At 32.1% G+C, this 18,852-nt stretch overlaps 2 protein-coding genes across 3 annotated transcripts; both read left to right on the top strand.

The window, feature by feature from the left end:
• Positions 1-6,916: 6,916 nt before the first annotated feature.
• Positions 6,917-10,422, top strand: LOC133309428 (glycogen synthase kinase-3 homolog MsK-3). Of its 2 annotated transcripts, none has more exons than XM_061510191.1 (12): positions 6,917-7,299; positions 7,410-7,502; positions 7,583-7,642; positions 7,736-8,008; positions 8,156-8,230; positions 8,499-8,555; positions 8,647-8,787; positions 8,908-8,958; positions 9,194-9,289; positions 9,372-9,455; positions 9,785-9,887; positions 9,980-10,422. In XM_061510191.1, exons 1-12 carry the CDS (start codon positions 7,183-7,185, stop codon positions 10,060-10,062), a joined length of 1,233 nt encoding a protein of 410 aa, XP_061366175.1. In that variant the 5' UTR covers positions 6,917-7,182; the 3' UTR covers positions 10,063-10,422. The 2 variants fall into 2 exon arrangements, with proteins under 2 accessions (XP_061366175.1, XP_061366176.1); XM_061510192.1 differs by having other exon boundaries at positions 6,917-7,306; positions 7,408-7,502.
• A 623-nt stretch (positions 10,423-11,045) lies between these two features.
• Positions 11,046-12,977, top strand: LOC133309473 (polygalacturonase At1g48100; the record flags this gene model as incomplete). Its single annotated transcript, XM_061510256.1, has 6 exons — positions 11,046-11,073; positions 11,161-11,242; positions 11,617-11,717; positions 11,872-12,270; positions 12,443-12,510; positions 12,960-12,977. Coding segments are annotated over 6 exons (696 nt in total), but the record flags the coding sequence as incomplete, so codon positions are not given.
• Between the last annotated feature and the right edge of the window lie 5,875 nt (positions 12,978-18,852).

The raw sequence follows: 18,852 nt of genomic DNA, 5'->3' as shown, positions 1-18,852 counted from the left end.
GGCATATTTCGCTATACTGTGTAGCGAATCATTTGCACACATATTTCGCTACACAGTGCAGCGAAATATGCTACGTGATATTTTGAAAAAATTTACTATTGGTGTCGCAGTCTGGTAATTTTTCTTGCCAACAGTGGCAAAATGATCACTGTTCCCATTAGTTTATCGTGCGCTCTTTGGCCCAAAGGGGTCAACAACACTTAGGGGATATTTGGTAGAGGATAAATTTGTTTTAACAGGAAAATATATTAATAGAAATATAGTGGGAAATGAAGTTTGGTAGAAAAATTAAAAAAAAAGTTGTTTGGTTGGCCAAAATTTTATCGAAAAAATTGGATAGAATTTTATAAATCTATGTTTGGTTGAAGATAAAATATTGATGTGAAAATGGGATAAAATTACCAAATTAACCTGTTTATGATTTTTGAATGTCAATATATCTCTCCTCCAACGTTCATATTCTTTAGTTGGGGTATTTTGGTCTCCATCGTGATGTCCCCCTTGCCATTTACCCATGCAATTACAAAAACCACCATTGAAGTTGTCATTCTAAACAGTGAAATATTCCTCATTTTACACACGCTCTTCAAATGCTAGGGAAATAAGTTAGATGAGGAAATTTTTGAAAAACCTTCACCAAACATAGATATCCAAGAATCCCAAAACCAGATGCATGGGGTAATAAAAATATAACCTCAACCAAACACCCCCTTAGGGGGCGTTTGGTTCAGGAATCTTTTTTGGAATAGTAGGGAAATGAGATAGATAGAGAAATGATTGGAAAGATAGATAAAGTGAGATAGGTAGAAAAATGTAAAAAAAAGTTGTTTGGTGGGGAAAAACTTTACTGGGAAAATTATGTAACTTTATGAAATCAACAGTGCATTAAAAGCCAAATAACCGGTTTTCCGAAAAATCTCACCTTCAAATTGGGTTTCTAAACAGTGCGGATATCTATGTTTCTCATAAATCCAGACAAATTGGATAGATGGGTTTTTGGTGAAAAACGTTGAAAAAAACATGGTGTTTCTAAAAGCCATACTTGAGAAAGATAGATATCCGCTGGAAAGCTCCCAACCAAACACCACCTTAATGTACCAATTTGATATTAGATTGACTTATTTTAACAATGAGATCTTCAAGTTTCATGGGGTCCGACAGGTTTAAGTCTTACACCCTCTCCTCTACAAAACTCGTTTTTTTTTTCCTTCTTATTTAGATGAGTCGTCGCGACCTCTCTAGCGAACTTATATGGGTGTGTCAAGTGACACAATCTCGTTATCGTAGGTAGTCTCATTAACGTAAAATTCCATAAGGTCATAACTTGCGACTCAGGTATTCAAATTAGATATTTTTTATTTCACTTAACCTTTTGAGATCTATGTAATAACACCACATTTAATATATTTTATCTCTCACAAATATAATTAAAATTTGTAATAATGGTACCATAATTACAAGAGCATTTAAATCCAGAATATTAAACACTATTCATTAACCAACAAAAGCACCCTTCTAAGATTATTGGGCAAAAGAATTGCCCAATTAAAGCTAATTGTATAAATTTTTTCAAACTAATGCAGTCAAGTCTCGTCAATGATCCTAACAGGACTCATGTCATGTCAGCGCTATATAGGCATAACTTTTAACTCGGGTATCCAAATCATTTTTTTTATTTCATATAACTTTTCAAGATTTACATAATTACACTTCATTTGACATATTTTATCTTCTACAAACATAGTTCAAATTTGCAATAATGGTTCCTCTATTATAAGAGTGTTTAGCCTCTGAGCCCATGATTTTTTCAGCAAAAACATTAGTACTTTAGGGCTTTCCATAAGGAGAAATGTTGTTATCCATTGTTGTCTGTGCACGTTGACAGAGAGGAAACCATTATCATTATTTGTTATTGTTGGATAGTTGAAAAATAAGAAAAAGAATTAATTAACATCTTTCACATAGATAAAACGTGTCAATCATTGGCCTATGCTGTAGCTCGTGTGTTGGTTCATAAAGAACTTGGGAGCTTTTCGATTTGAATGTTCTTGTGATTGTGATACCACTGGTACAAATTCGAGCTATGTTTGTGAGAGATAAAATATGTCAAATGAGTTGTTATTGCGTAAATCTCGAAAAGTTATATGAAATAAAAAAAAAGGTTTTATTACTCTCCTTTCCCATAAGATAGTTATCTTATGTTGTAGAGAGAAAATAGGTGGGTCCTACTATTACAAGAAAAAAAAAGTGGGGTGCGAAAATCGACGTGAGAGAGCATGAAAGAATTTATCTTATGCAAAAGGAGAGTAATATTTCTCATAAAAAAATCTAATTTGGATATTCAAGTCAAGAGTTATAGCCTTCCGAAATTTTACGGTAACGAGATTGTGTCACTTCACTTGGCACACCCGCGTGAGTTCACTAGAGAGGGAGAAAAGATATAGTGGACCAGGTGCATGTGTACCTTGGTCAAAAGTAGAAAAAAAGTATGACATAGATGGAAATAAGCAAAATGACAAAGATAAAAATGTCATACAAAATTTTCAATTTAGAAAAAAGGAACACCTAATAATGATGTTCCGGGACTACAATAACCTTTCTCCTAGAGGGGTGGTCGCAACACTCACTTGGTACATTTATAGGTCAAGGACCCCTATTTGGTCAAAGAACCGTTTACTGTGACCTTCAAATGTCTGAGAAATCATACTATATTTCTTTATATAGTCTCATTTAAAAAACAAGTTAAATTATTCTAATAGTTTTTGTCGTTGTTATCAAACTTGAATCGGTTGTCAACTTGTTGTAGTATTAACTCAATGGCTCACCATCTCAACCAGTGCGGCATTGGTTTAATTGCAAAAATTAAATATATATATATATAATAAAATATAACAAATAAAAATTTAGAAGCATTGTAGATAATCGTTAGAGTTGGTTTAATGATAAGTGCTTTAAATTATAATCATATAATCTAGGTTTGAATCTCATAAATGGTATTCTTCGAGTATTTTATTCAAAATTTCACAAACTCAATTTTTTAAAAAATTCAGTATTGGTTTAATATTGGTTGAACCCAGTTCACCGCTTTCATACCGGTTCAAATGCATGATCGGTTCAATATGTAAACTGGACCTGTTGAATGCCCGGTTTACAAGTAATGCAATCGAAATTGTTCGATTGGGTCGATTTTTATAACAGTGATTTTTGCAATAATATTAATTTTGTTAGATAAATTTTATATTTTATTTTATTTTGGTAGAAAAATTTTATAATTTAAATTATTTTGAATAGATCCTTATTTATTAATTTGTATCAATTTTAAAATCATAAAAACTCATTTGAAATTTTAATAAAAACTTATACAATTATATTATATATCATATAAATTTGTAATAATTTGATTTTTTTTAATAAAATCACAATAACTATTAACAAGTAAGGACTCATACTTTTTTAAAATATAGATATTTTATTAAAAGTTTTAAATCATAAATAATTGTATTAAAATAAAAATAAAAATATGTAGTATAATTTAAACTTAAGATTGTGTTCATTTTGTGCAGTTCATGATATTTTATTTTAATTAATAGTGATATTTTTTATTTATAGTTATTATTTTTAAAAATAATAACATAATAAATATATTATCTAAGATCAATTAAAATTAAAATATTACAATGTAAATCAAATAAAAAAATTATGCAAATTTTCAAGAATGTACGCATTTTTCATGGAGTAATTTTATCATTTAAAACGACTCCACATATCAATAACAGAGTTTAATTACACTAGAAAATATTTTATGTATTAGATGGATAATTTACGTTTAAGTAAATTTAAAAAATATAAAATATAATAAAATTAAAATTATGAACAAAATATATACAATTAATTGAAAGGGACTTGAAATTTTAATCATTTTTTGGCGTTACCTACTTGCTAATTTTATTTTAATCTTTTAATCGTCCATGAGGTCTTTGGATATAGGGCTACGGCTAATGATAAGTACTCAACTGAAGAGCCCAAAAATCAAATCATTATGGTATTGTTTTAAACTTGGCCCAGTCAACAAGAACTTCAATTTCAGGGATAGTTTTTTTTTGTTTTTGTTTTGGGGTCTCCCAAGCCGTCGAACAAAAAAGAGAGAGTTAGAAGACCCTATAATGATAGCACCAGTAGTTCGGCCCTTTAAGTTCGCCCATACCCAGTCCCCACTGCTTTTAGATTTTCTAATACTTTGTTGAATTTAAGTCAGTATCGACAAAAATAAAAAAACAAGTGACCATGACTCCATGAGTTGTGGTTCAATTAGGAAATTAAATTTTATTTGCGTAGATTTTACTTATACTGCAAGTCTGCAAGAATTCAACCCTCATTAAAAGTTTTTGTAAATAAAATAAGCTAACTCTTGAATAAATAATTAGTCCCGTAAGTAACAGATATAATCTCATCTCTCATGAGAATTATACTTGGATAATAATTTCTTTTTAGTCAAAGCAAAACTTAAAGTCAGAATAGTGTGTATTATACTCAGAACAGCTTGACCCTATTATGAAGATAGACCAGACAATATACACCTAATTACCTAAACAAGCCTAATTATCCCTCAATAATGGTTAAAGATGTTATATATAAAAAATAATTAAATAATTAATGTGAAATTCATTTGATAACTTAAGTTTTTGAATTGGTATTAAAGTTCCTTTAATTAAGTGATTATGATTATGATTCACATAGCACACCTCAATGTCCAAAAGTAAAGGTATAAACAGGCCAGGGGCTACAGCCTAGTTCGATTTAATATATTTAGTTAATAAATAAATGGTTCGCTTTTTGTCATGTCACGTGACAAGATTATTTTCCTGCACACATAAATTAAGTGTGGGTCTCACGCTTAAAAAAAAAAGTCAAACAAAAATTAGGATACGACACCATATCCTCAAGATACGTTGCCGGATCCTTATGGCAGGAATAAACAGTGTCATTCCTTTAACATAATTCTTATATTTCCCATAAATAAATTAGGCTCAAATCTCAAAGTAATCTATTGAAAAGATAGATCATAAATCATATTTTCTAAGGTATTGTCTATAAACTTGGCTGTTTTATATTTTTATATTTTTTTTGGTAAACATATTATTTATTTTAAATAAAATAACTATTTAAATAATTTTTAATAATAATATAATATTATTTTATTTTTTTATTTAATTCCTGATAGGCCTTGAAGGCCTACTTAAAGGAGATTTTTTATTTTTAAATATATGTGAAACTCATAATTTAAGTTATACACAATTAATATGGCTTTTTCACTCTTTTGCTCCTTATTAATTAATTAATAATCATTTTGCCCCTGATTCGAAATTATTTATCAATCTGCCCATTTTTAGTCGATTACCTTGAATTTTTAATCGACTAACTAGCCAAAACAGAACAAAAATGGCTGCTGGGAGATTTAGTCGACTAAATCTCCCTATTTAGTCGACTAAATCTTCATATTTGACAAAAAAAAAAAAAAGTCAGTATGATTTTAATCGATTAAGTAGGGAGATTTAGTCGATTAAATCTCTCAACAACCGTTTAGTCGATTAAAAATGCAAGGTAGTCGACTAAAGAGGGACAGATTGATAAATAGTTTCGAATCAGGGACAAAATGATTATTAATTAATTAATAAGGGGCAAAAGGGTAAAAAAGCTCCATTAATAAACTTGACCCTAGCCTACCAAAAAGGTTTTGTATTGGAGAATATATATTTTTATTTTAAGAAAATATATATGTTATGTTATATGAAATAATTTTATTTCATAGAAGACAACTAAGTCATATTTTTAGAAACATATTCCCTTTTTATTATGAATACATTTACTTATTATATTTTTAACAACTAAGTCGTCGGAGACAACAGTGGCTCAAAATATTGATAAGGGTGTGACAGGGAATAAATTTGCCACCCCAACTCTTAGTTGCATCTGAGGGGTGATAAAGAAATAAATTCACTGTTCAATGTTCAAGTCGGTAACACAAATGAATGATTAAATAGTTTGTTTTGTCCCCTAAATAGGAGAAGGAGTCAAACATGGCATCTTCCTGACCGCAACTTTTGTTGAGAAACAATTATTGGAGCAAATTATATGCATATAAGTATAATGACTACTAACTAACTATAACATTGAATCTAAATTATTTTTCATCTTATCGAAGACAGGCAAATTGTAGGGTCACTGAGTCGATGAATAATAATAATAATAATAATAAAACTGATTGATGAATCAATCCTTATTTTATAAAGTATTTACTAATTTATCATACTTTCAAAACTATTTACCATTCTCCCATAATATAATAATGTACCGTTAAATAATTACCCATAAAAAATGAATGAAAATTAAAGCGAAAAATATAAAAATAAAAATAAAATAACAATTGTGCGTGATATAGAGTATGAACAGACTTATAAAACTAGGAAAATGTTTATGTAAAATTTGAAAATAAAGGATGCAGAAAAGAAGTGACTTGAGGGAGTGGGAGTAAGAGGTGGAGGTTGAACAGTCAAAAAGAAGAGTGTGAGGAGAAAGAAAGAAAAGAAAGAAACAAACAAAAAGTGAGGCAGTGTGTTGACTGTCAGGTCATCACACGCCAAACAAAAACATTGTTAATTAGTTTCCATTTGTCCCCTTCCTATTCCTGTTCCTCTTCCTTTGTCTCTTCTTTACTCTTCCCAATCCCACAGATACCCTTTCCACGTCCTATACCTCTATCCCTTTTTCTTCACTGCTTCCTTGTTCCTTTTTTTATATATATGTTACGTATTGAATTGAATGCTACCATTTTTTTTATTTTTTTTGGCTCCTTATTTATTTACTTAATAATTTGTCTCTTACTTGCGGAAAATTCTACCCACTTGTTTTCGATCGCCCTCTCATTACTCTTCTATTCTACTCATGTGCCAATTGGGTCAAAGCAAAGGTTTTCATTTCATTTTTTATTTGTTATCAAACTTCATCATCTTGGGTTCTCAGATTTCAGAAATGAAGAAACTCTAGGCTTTTATTATGCAGTTTTTGACCTTTTTGCAGGCTTGAGGTGTCATAGTTGCTGTTGATTCTATTCTCTTTGATGGTCTGTGTGATCTGGAACAAAAAAAAAAAAAAAGTAATTCGTGATCTCATTTTCCTGAGTTGATGGCATCAGGGGGTGTAGCACGTGCTTCTTCTGGATTGACAGATATGAATGCGAGTTCTGTTGGCATTGGAAGGTTGCCCGATGAGATGAATGACATGAAAATCAGGGATGACAAGGTTAAGATAAGCTTTTATACTTTGTTTTCCTTTGTCTGCAATTCTTCTTGAAGAAAAATCTCGGTAAAATGTTGTCTATTTATCTCAAAATTTTCTGAACAAAAATGCAGGAAATGGAAGCCACCATAGTGGATGGAAATGGGACCGAAACAGGACATATAATTGTCACTACCATTGGTGGTAAAAATGGCCAGCCCAAGCAGGTCTGTTTCTGATTTCTTATCCCTCATGATTTGACAGTTATATAGTTTGTGAACTCACATGGTTTATTTCACGATTTTAGACAATAAGCTACATGGCTGAGCGTGTTGTTGGACATGGTTCTTTTGGTGTAGTTTTTCAGGTTAGTCCTTTGTATTTACACCTTACTTGCCAGCTTTGAATGCTTTGTTGTTATATACTTGTGTTTATTTGTTGTTCTGTTTTTGCTGTACAGGCTAAGTGCTTGGAGACTGGTGAAACTGTTGCTATAAAAAAGGTTCTTCAGGACAAGAGGTACAAGAACCGGGAATTGCAAACCATGCGCCTTCTCGACCACCCTAGTGTTGTGTCTTTGAAGCACTGTTTCTTTTCAACAACCGAAAAGGATGAGCTTTATCTTAACTTGGTACTTGAGTATGTCCCTGAGACCGTCAATAGGGTGATCAGACACTACAATAAAATGAATCAAAGGATGCCATTGATATATGTGAAACTTTATTCATACCAGGTATATTTATATGTACTATATCAAAATTTATTATCTTTATTTTTTTTGTCCTTTTCTTGCAAGGTTTAGCTGGATGTTATCAGAGTCTGTGTAATGTATATATCACTTTGTTGGTTCTCATAATCCCTTCTCTTCTTTAATTTGTAGATATGCAGAGCACTTGCTTATATTCACAACTGCATTGGAGTATGTCACAGGGATATAAAACCTCAAAATTTACTGGTATATTCAGACAAAAACTTGCTTTTTTAATTTCTCTTTACTATTTGAAGTGAATTTCATAAACCTGCAAAATGTGTGGAAGATTTCTTGAATGAATATTTTAAGTTCGAGCATTGACAAATTGATGCCTGCATCCTTTGAAATCTGCAGCGGTTCTAATTTTGCTTCTATAGGTTTATTTAAGTCATTTACAAGATCAACTTAATTCCTTTTACAATGGAGATGGAGTAATTTATGCTTTTCTCTTTTGGATGTTATCTCATAACAGGTCAATCCTCACACCCACCAGCTGAAGATATGTGACTTTGGAAGTGCTAAAGTCTTGGTTAGTTTATTCTAAACCTGGAAATCCTATTGTCTGTTTTCAATGGCTATCTGATGTTTTATCATTCCAAAATGCTGCTTATATTTTACAGGTACAAGGAGAACCAAACATATCTTATATCTGTTCTAGGTATTATAGAGCTCCTGAGCTTATATTTGGTGCAACTGAGTACACCACAGCCATAGACATTTGGTCAGCTGGTTGCGTTCTTGGTGAACTATTGCTTGGCCAGGTATCTAGCTGTTTTAAGTATTGGCTGATTCTGGTAAATTTAGAATTCACACACATATATATAAAGAGAGAGAGAGAGAGAGAGAGAGAGAAACTAATAATGAATTTCTTTTGCTGTCAGCCTCTCTTTCCTGGTGAGAGTGGAGTAGATCAACTTGTGGAAATTATCAAGGTAAGATATGTTTTAAAGAATATTAGTTTAAACTGTAAAATCCAGGCATTCCGATAAATGCTGTCCACTGTCATTTCATGATGGTCCTTACTTTGAACAATTACTCAGTGCATGTATAGTGATTATGTTTACTTTGTAACTGGCTTGAATATATTAATTATAAAGTGACATTGTTTCATCCTTCTGTCTTGTTTAGTGCTATTATATTCTAAAAGATCCATGGGATTACTTGCAGGTTTTAGGTACCCCAACAAGGGAAGAAATTAAGTGTATGAATCCTAATTACACAGAGTTTAAATTTCCTCAAATTAAAGCTCATCCATGGCACAAGGTATTGTAATGTTATTTTGTCTGTCTTCTTCCACAGATTATTGTTTAATGATATTTATCTATATATGATCCTTCATCATCAGATCTTTCACAAGCGAATGCCACCTGAAGCTGTGGATCTTGTCTCAAGACTGCTGCAATACTCTCCAAATCTTCGAAGCACAGCTGTGAGTATTTAATTTTATAAGATATGTGGAAGCTTTAAGGACAGTTTTATCTGTATTCAATTTCAACCGTAGACCCATGTTATGTGCGAGACCATTATATGGTTGCAGTTGTATTAATACAAAATACATATAGTTTTCTCATTTGTTGTATTGTATTTAAGTTCAAATTTTTTTGTGGTATAGCTTTAACATGCTTGCACATGTAACCAATGCAAATGTAGTTGGCCATATCCTTCTCTTTCATGACTGAATTTATCAACAATATTTCTGTAATTATTTCAAATTGAACATTATCTTAAACTCTGTTGTCTGTGCATTGCTTAATGTAGTTAGAGGCTCTGGTTCATCCATTCTTTGATGAGCTGCGTGATCCAAATACCCGGTTGCCAAATGGGCGTTTCCTTCCTCCACTATTTAACTTCAAAGCCACTGGTAAAGAATTAAATTCCAGATAAATATTATGTTATTATGTCTCTCTATTGAAGTTCTTGGATAATGATGATGTTGCTGGCAATGTGATGCAGAGCTTAAGGGAGTACCTGCTGAGATGCTGGTGAAGCTGATTCCGCCTCATGCAAGAAAGCAGTGTGCTTTGTTTGGGTCATAATGCAACCTTATGTATTTAGTATTATCTACTCTCTGTCTGTAAAAGTGTATCATAATAGGTTGTTAATTTCCAATTTATTAATTTTATCCCAGCCTGTAGAAAGCTATTTGAGAAGAAGCTTCAGCTTGATTCCTTTGTAGGGTCTGATGGGTTCACTCACCTTAAAAGTTTTGCAGGCTGTAATAACTAGAACCTTTATTTATTCTAAGTGATGTACTTGATGAGTGCCACACACTGAACCAGTAGGGGATGCTTCATGCTTCAAAGCTTGATGGTACTTCTCCCATTATTATGAGAAATTTTGCAGTGTATAAAGTATTCCCTTGTTTTCAAGGCACTGTTATTCTTGTATTCCCTTACAATATGCTGTTGGTAAATATACAAGCTCAATATTCAGAAGGTTGGCTTGCATAGTAATTAATGGTTGTGGTTCGCTTCAAAGTGGTGACAAGCAGCATTCCTATGTAATTCAAAAAAGTGCTAGTGATGGTTCACCTGATCAGGATCGAATTGTGTTGATGAAAGATATTTCGAGTTTAAACACTAGTTTGACAAAAGTGATATTACGATTGAACTGAATAACATCACTAACATGTGTCAGTTTATTGCCACTAATGTTGCTGGAAACGTATGCATTTATTTACCACGCATTAAGACCATTTTAAGGCCATAAAATGCTTTATGGTGGCTTTAAAGGTGACTTAATCCATAAACTTTAAAATTATGCACATTATTTATAAGACAAAAATACTAAATTGCAATCATTGGGTATCAGCAGCAGAAGGAATTTAGAAACCCTGACCAGAAATATTGTCATCATTTGGGCCGCGAAAGAAACCTATAGGCAGTATGCTGAAGAGCTCTGATCGAGTGGAAGCAAAGCAGAAAGATGAATTTTCAACTTCAGGGTGGATGGACGGTTACATTACATGTATAAGATATTGTATATTAACATTACCAAATCAATATTTTAATTTTACGTGAAAATATATAGTTCTGTGATTTCTAATGGTTAGTCACAAGAAATTCTTCTACTTCTCCTCATCTATTGCATCAAAAGTCATTAATAATGTATGTTTGCTGAATTATCTTTTATAGGCGATGACTGTGTGTCCATTGGATCTGGCTGCCATGAAGTTGATATAAAGAACACTGCATGTAGACCTGGTCATGGAATTAGGTAACCTATTATTTGCTTTCAAGAGGAATTTTAATCTCCTAAGCTATTTCATCAAAAGGCATTGATAGAAGGTGCATGAGAACAGTAAAAACAAGGTAGCGATTTTGCTATTTTTAACGAATTATATATAAACTTAAGATAAAAATAAAGAAACAAATCAAATACTCTTCTAACTTTTGCTTAAGATATTACGCAATTATTAACAAACTTATTAACCGAATATAAAAACAGAAAACAATCCAAATACTCCCTTTAACTTTTGCTTCAGCTAACCTACCTTGTACTTTTAATCATCCTAAAGAATTAATTAAGTTAATAAGGAAAACACATGAATGATATAACATCTCTACTAGTCATGTTTTTAACTTATTCAGCATTGGTAGTCTGGGAAATCATAACTCTGGAGCCTGTGTGAGAAACATTATGGTGAGAGACTCAATTATTAAAGTGTCAGATAATGGGGCTAGAATCAAGACTTGGCAACAGGTGCGGAGCTAAGGGGAGCCCCCCCAAAACAAAACAAATGAAAAAAAATTTAGTGGAGTTGAAAGCTAAACGTGGTATTGTTGTTACCGTTAAATGTGCTTTTTTGAAAGATTTGAAATCCAAATTGAAATATACCTCCACTGCTTGGCAAGGTGGATCAGGATCTGTATCTGGAGTGGCATTCAGTAATATTGACATGGTTAGAGTAAGAAATCCCATCATAATTGACCAGTTCTACTGCCTCACTAAGGATTGCATCAACAAGACCTCTGCAGTGCTTGTGTCAGATATTCTTTACACAAACATCAAGGGAACGTATGATAAAGGAGCCCCCCTATGCGTTTTATTTACCTGCAGTAACTCTGTCCCATGCACCAACTTAACGCTCTCAGATATTGAGCTTCTTCCCTTTCAAGGAGATATAGTACATGATCCTTTCTGTTGGAATGCTTATAGAGATTTGCAGACACTAACCGTTCCACCACTTTTTTGCTTGATGGAGGGAATTCCTCAGTCTTTGTCAGATTATGTAAAGAAAAAATGTACACATATATATAATTATTTGGGAATTAATTAAGGAATATAGCATGATGTTGAATCTTATGTATGTTTGTTCAACAAGAAAAGGTCATGGTGCACCGGCTATATCCAATTGCCACTCACCAAACACACCTTTTTTTTCCCAATCTTGATAGAAGTTATAACTGTTACGAGCACAGAATGCAAGAGAATTTGTTGAGTTCTACATCAATGCTAGTGCTTCTGCTCCTTCCAAATGCTTGGTAAAATTATCCTTTCAGCTTTTAGGCCCACTGTGCCTTCTTTTTTCTGCTCCACTTTTTTTTCAGTTCTTCTAGTCCACTAATTATTTTGCAGAACAATAGCAGAACATTCTTCCAAATCCAATTTATTTCAAGCTTAGTCGAAATATTCAAAGTGTGATGAATCCCACAGCTATTGATAATGGATAAAAATATATTAGTGGAAGGATCGATAAATCCAATACCTTAAGATTTTTGGTTGAGATATGGTGTTGGATCCACTTAATATATTTCATCTAACTTAACCCATTGGTGATGATCCCCAGCTATAGGCTTCCCCCTAAACGTACGATGAGAGTAATATCAAACCGGATTATTTGGTGCACGACACATTCTGTAAACCTTTTATTTTCCAAGCGTTACAGAATCCATTTTCCAGATTTTCTTTCAACTTTTGTTTCCTTGTTCAGGACCAGGCGTCCTCATAAGCTGTAAAGAACTTTGAGCGCGGAAGACCTTATAAACTCTACAGCGGGGGGCGGCGAGCCTGACTCTGATACTACGTAAAGAACCTTGAAATACACTACCCAAAAGCTAGCTCAAAGGGTGGGAGTGCCCAAGCCTTATAAACTCTACATTAGTTGCTCATACAACCAATTTGGGATTATATATATCAACACGCCCCCTCACAAGAGCCCATTGAGTTTGAAGAGTGGACAATGCAACAGACTCAGCCTACATGTGCTAAGAAATTCCACTTAAAAAAAAAGTGAAAGGCGGAGAAGATCGAACCCGAGATACGTGGTTCGTATCCTCTCGCGTGTCTAGCTGTCTAGTTCTAAAATAAGCATGTCTAGCATTAGCCCCAAAAATATTGTTAGTTGAGTTTTAAAAACCCAGCCCTTTATGAATTTAAATAGGGTTTAATATCTCTTATATTATAAGAGATAAAATTATCTTATATACATATTAAAAGTATGTTAGTTTTATATTTTTTTTTCTTCTTTTCACATGGTCCTTCATAGATCTTATTCATATATATATATATATATCAGAGATAAAATTATAATCTACAATACATAAACTCATAAGTGTACAACTTATAATATATAATTAAGTTTATAAACGCAAAATTTATAAATATAACTCAATCCATTAAATAATACCAAAGAAGCATAAAGAGAAAGAACCGCAGGAATGCGGAAGAATATGATGAAACAAAGATCGAAAAGTTCTTCGGCCTCATCAAAGCCTTCGCGTGGCTCGGAGCGACTCATCAATATGGATCATAATTGCTCGACCTAGCTTGTTGACAACCACCATCATTACAGTGTAGACAGCTTTCATAATTTAGTCTTTTAGATTACGTTTGGTACAGGAGAAATTTTTATTTCTCCGAAAATCTTGATTTTTAAAAATATGATTGTGCATTCAGTTTATAATAATATCCAAAAATTAAAAATTTAAAAAAATACAGTTTGCCTGGAATTCCGAAAAAATTCCGCGTATCAAACGCCACCTTACAGTCGTCCACTCCGAAAAATTTATTATACTTCCGTGTCATCATTTATGCAGTGATCTTTTTTCATAAATAAAAGATTTTTTTTCAATTTTATCTCTTTCTTTTTTATTTTGGGAGCCCGTACTTCCGCTTTACCAAAAATTCTCTCCATGGACTCATCCATAGGCGATAATGATCACAATGTCATGTTTTAGTATTTTATTTGTTAAAATGTCAAGTTTCAGAAACAATATAGCATAATATCACTAAATAGGACTCGTTATCAATAAAAACATGTCTCGTTTTTTGCGGATCCTATCGGCGGGTTCAGTACCTGTTGTTGTTGATAGTGTTTTTGCCTGCGTCGAACAAAAATGAGTAGGGCAAGGACTTACCGTCCAATTTAGCCTGTCTCATAGGATGATGATGTCACGTGGCACCATCAGAGTTTGAATTTCCTAAGTCTTGATTATTTTAACAACGATGTTGTGACTATTATCTTATTGAAAGCTTGAAATTAGTTACTAATTTATAATTTTTATTGTAATTTTTCTCTTAATATCATTGAATAAATATTTTTTTTGATAATTTGATTTAAATTTTAGAAAACATTCAAAGTTGGAAGAAAGAAATAATATTGCAGTATAAAATTCTTATCTCTGATAAAGGTGAGTGAAAATCAGTAATTCTTTCTATTAGGGCAACATGAACAGCTTAATTTAATTTTTAACCTGTCAGAAGTTGAATTGGATAAAAAAAATCATAAGAAAATAAATGGTTAAAAAAATTTTAAGCTGATGAGTGATTCTAAAGAAAATTATTGGAGAATTTTTTATCTTTAAAAATAAAATAAAATACAGTAATCCACTAATTTGTGGCTTTCTAACTTTTGTCCTTTCTAATAAAACTGATATAATAATACATCTTTTTTTATCCACAGGTTGACTAGTACCTTAAATTATTTATTTATACTCTATTAAATTAAATAATCATAAATATATAAATAAAAGTATCATGAAATAATTTTAACTTAAATAAAATTTATTTGATTAAAAAGTAAAAAGTATGAAAAAATTATCGAGAGTGTAATCAATTTCAAGATTTCAACCATGTATTATGCATTTTAATCTTGGACAGTAAAGGAAATACAAAAATAAAAGAAGTAGTTTAAGAATTGAACTGAAACAACTAAAACTCAAAGTCAGATGTGTAACTAATTGAAAATTTTTATTTACACACTTGTATATACATGTCGTTTCATGTTTATATAATTTTGGGGAAGAATTTTCTTCTGCTATTGTAAAATATGATCTATTTCTACAGACACAATCATAAATGAGCTTCAGTTTAGATTTTTTTTTCTCACCTTAGATTTTTTTCTCACCTATTCTCTTGTATAATCCGTATGAAAGTAGTTTTCTTCTAACTACCAAAATTTTTTACTACTAACTTATTACTTATCTAATCATCATTAGATTAATATTTTCTATCTCTTCAAAAACTTTTTAATATTCTCTCTCTTTGATCCAATGGTGATATAATGGGTAGTAAATTAGTAGTGAGAGATTTTAGTAGTTAAAATATTCTTGCTCGAAAACTAAACCCCTATAATTTTACCATATAATTAATGGGGTTTATACTTCTTATGCAACATAAGAAGAGCCTTCTCATGTCAAACTCACATCGTTTTATGTGCTAATTTTTTTAATTTTTTTATTTACTTTTTTTTAATGGGGTCCACCTGAGTATGTGTGTGCTGCAAAAAATCTCACCTTATATTACATAAGAAGTATAAATCCCATAATTAATTATGTATTATTTTCTGCAAGTTTAAACCCTATCTCATGGGCTTTTTGACCCTTATGACCCTTAATTAATAATTAATTACCAAATTGCCCTTCAATCAAAACTATTTCAAAAATTTACCCTCCCCAACAAACATAACACCAATCTGCCCCTGTTTGACCGTTGACCACGAAGCCTACCCGTAGGGGTGTAAATGGGCCAGGCTGGCCCAGCCCAGCCTACGGCCCGGCCTACATTAAGCCCAGCCCAGGCTCGGCCTTTCAGAAAAGTAGAGTAGGCTTAGACTTATAAAAAAGCTTTTTTAATAAATAGGCCATAGGCCAATTTTGTCAAGCCCGGCCTACAGCCTTGTAGGCTGGCCTATTTAATTTATGAAAATAAAATAATAAAATAATATTTATTTTATGTGGCAAAGACACAAAGTACTAAATACCAATATCTCTTACTTTTTGTGCTATTTTATTTTATGAAAGAAAAACTTGTCTAATGTCTCCAAATTTTACATGCTGTTGCAACTTAATACCATGGAGCAATGGGTACCTTGCTGGATTATGATGTTACTGATGAAGATCTTTCAATAATACTCTTATTTCCCTTGTCTTGATGGTGGTTTAAAGATTTTTAAATGAATGACATTCTCTTGTAGACTTTATTTCAGCATCCAGTAATTGTATTTTTCTTATTTTTCTCATTTCTTTGACTTTATTCCTCTATGATATACATTATAGAGCTGAGGTATTATGTTGACTCTTTCTTGTTTGTCATCTTTTTCTTATGAGAAGTACTAGTGCATGGATGAATGAAACTTTCTTTGCTCTATACAATTTTTTTTTTTTTGCTTAGTATATATAGTGGGAAGCCTACAAGGCCTGTAGGCCATGTCAGGCTTTCTTATTTTTGAAAATGGGTCGGGCTTGGCCTACAAATAAAGCCTTTAATAGGCCAGTAGGCCAGATAGGCTAGATTTTTTTTTACGTAGGCTTGGACCAGGATGGCCAAAGCCCAGCCCAGCCCAGCCCATTTACACCCCTGGCTACCCGGGTACACCCCTCCCTACCCTGGTATTTTTTGAAATTTTTTATCTACCCGGGTAGAGTTCTTGAATCTAGAAAAATGGTTGAATTCGTTACCCGGGTAAGAAGGGTTGTACCCGGGTAAACATCCAGAGTAGCGTTTTTATATAAATGAAAAAAACTGTGACAGGCATGGTTCATGGACGATAGCAACGAAGATCCAAGGCTTCCTCGCCATGGCAGCCCTAATGAATTTGTTTCCATCAACCAATTAGCAGGTCATTACTCTCTCTATCTATCTATAGTTTTACTTAGTTGTGACGTTGCAGAAAAATGGTGAGTTTTGCAGAATTGGGACTCTTATACTGGAAGCTGAATCCAAATGATGTTGAGGAAGATTAGAGAAACTAGGGGATACAATTACATGGTAATGTTGTATTAATTTTTTACTAATTTCATTTTGTTTTCTGTAATCAGAAGGTGCTTCAATTTTTTGCGTTTTCATTAACCTGATAGAAATATAAATCCGAGGAGAATATGAATTGGAAAAAGAAACTTTTTAGCATCTCGGTTATATAAAAACGCTACTCTGGATGTTTATCCGGGTACAACCCTTCTTACCCGGATAACTAATTCAACCATTTTTTAAGATTCAAGAACTCTACCCGGGTACACCCCTCTCTACCCGGGTAGATAAAAAATTTCAAAAAATACCAGGGTAGGGAGGGGTGTACCCGGGTAAGCTTCATGGTCAACGGTCAAACATGGGCAGATTGGTGTTATGTTTTTTGAAGGGGTTAAATTTTCGAATTAGTTTTAAATAAAGGTCAAATTAGTAATTAATTATTAATTAAAGATTATAATGGTAAAAAAACCCTATCTCATGCCTCCTCTAATGTGAGCCGTAGAGATGGTGTTCATCTTCTTACTAATTACGGAGTAGAAAAGTGGTCATGAATAATTTATGACTAGGTTCTGACGCACGTATACACACGCACCGCAAGCACTAGGTTCTGACGCCAGCAAGGTACGTCATGAACCACTCTGATCAAGTCGTCGCGGGTCTAATTTTCAAATATCAGAGGTCCACCTACGTGATCATCGTGAATCGTGATGAAACGATGCCAATCCCCAACAACTCTACAATAGAGTAAGATTAAACTACGCAGTTTATTGAAAATTAATAGCTTAATTTATTGGGAAAAATACTTGTGTTTTTAAAAGATAAAATTTTGTATCATTTTAGATCATAATCATTACTTTTTGTCAACCAATGATTATGATTTATTGAGTAAAATTTATTAATTAATTATTAATTCATAATAAAATTCAATAAATCTTAATCATTGATTGACGAAAATCAACAATTATGATATAAAAAGACACAAAGTTATATCCTTTAAAAGTACAAATATTTTTCCTTTATTGTTTAACTGAAAAAAAAGGATAGGATATTGTAACAACTAATTAGTGTTACTATTAATTTTACTACTAAACAATTTCACCGTTATATTTTCATCTTTGTATGGTTATGATTCTCCATATTTAATGTGAAATCATAACAATACAAAGGTAAAAAATATATAAAGTATTAAATATGAGGAATCATAACCATACAAATATGAAAATAAATATAACAGTTGGATCAACATAATCAATCTAACGGTGAAATTGATTGTTAATAACATTGGTAGTAATACTAATTGGTTCTTACAATATCCTTCTCCATAAAAATATGGGATCCATTCTAATTCTTTAGGAAAAAAATTAATTTGTGATCCTTCAAATATTTTAAAATAGATTCAATTAGTTAAAATTGTGGTCCCTTAAAAATTCAAAGAAAACCCATATTAGTCTTTCAAAAAAATTAACATAGATCTATTTTGAATTTTAGAGAAATCACGAATTGACTTTTTTTTAAGAGATTAAATTGAGTTTCGTGTGTTTTTTAAAATGTAAGATGGTTTAACTCGTTTTATAAAAGGTATAGGTTATTCTATCTACTATTTTCTCTGTTTATCTTTGTCTATCACTCTCCAACAT

Source organism: Gastrolobium bilobum, unplaced genomic scaffold, assembly GCF_033153095.1.
Source record: "Gastrolobium bilobum isolate Gb01-03AN ecotype WA unplaced genomic scaffold, APGP_CSIRO_Gbil_v1 utg2122, whole genome shotgun sequence".
Classification (NCBI taxonomy): domain Eukaryota; kingdom Viridiplantae; phylum Streptophyta; class Magnoliopsida; order Fabales; family Fabaceae; genus Gastrolobium; species Gastrolobium bilobum.
Note: the sequence above shows the minus strand (reverse complement) of the source record. Positions and strands in the feature narration are given on the sequence as shown.

What these genes read in the sequence shown, in the direction of transcription:
- LOC133309428 (XM_061510192.1), top strand. Translation starts at nt 7,183, where the DNA reads ATGGCATCAGGGGGTGTAGCACGTGCTTCTTCTGGATTGACAGATATG. An exon ending in TGAAACTTTATTCATACCAG is followed by an intron (nt 8,009 to 8,155) that starts GTATATTTATAT and finishes TTTAATTTGTAG; the next exon opens with ATATGCAGAGCACTTGCTTA. An exon ending in TTGGAAGTGCTAAAGTCTTG is followed by an intron (nt 8,556 to 8,646) that starts GTTAGTTTATTC and finishes TATATTTTACAG; the next exon opens with GTACAAGGAGAACCAAACAT.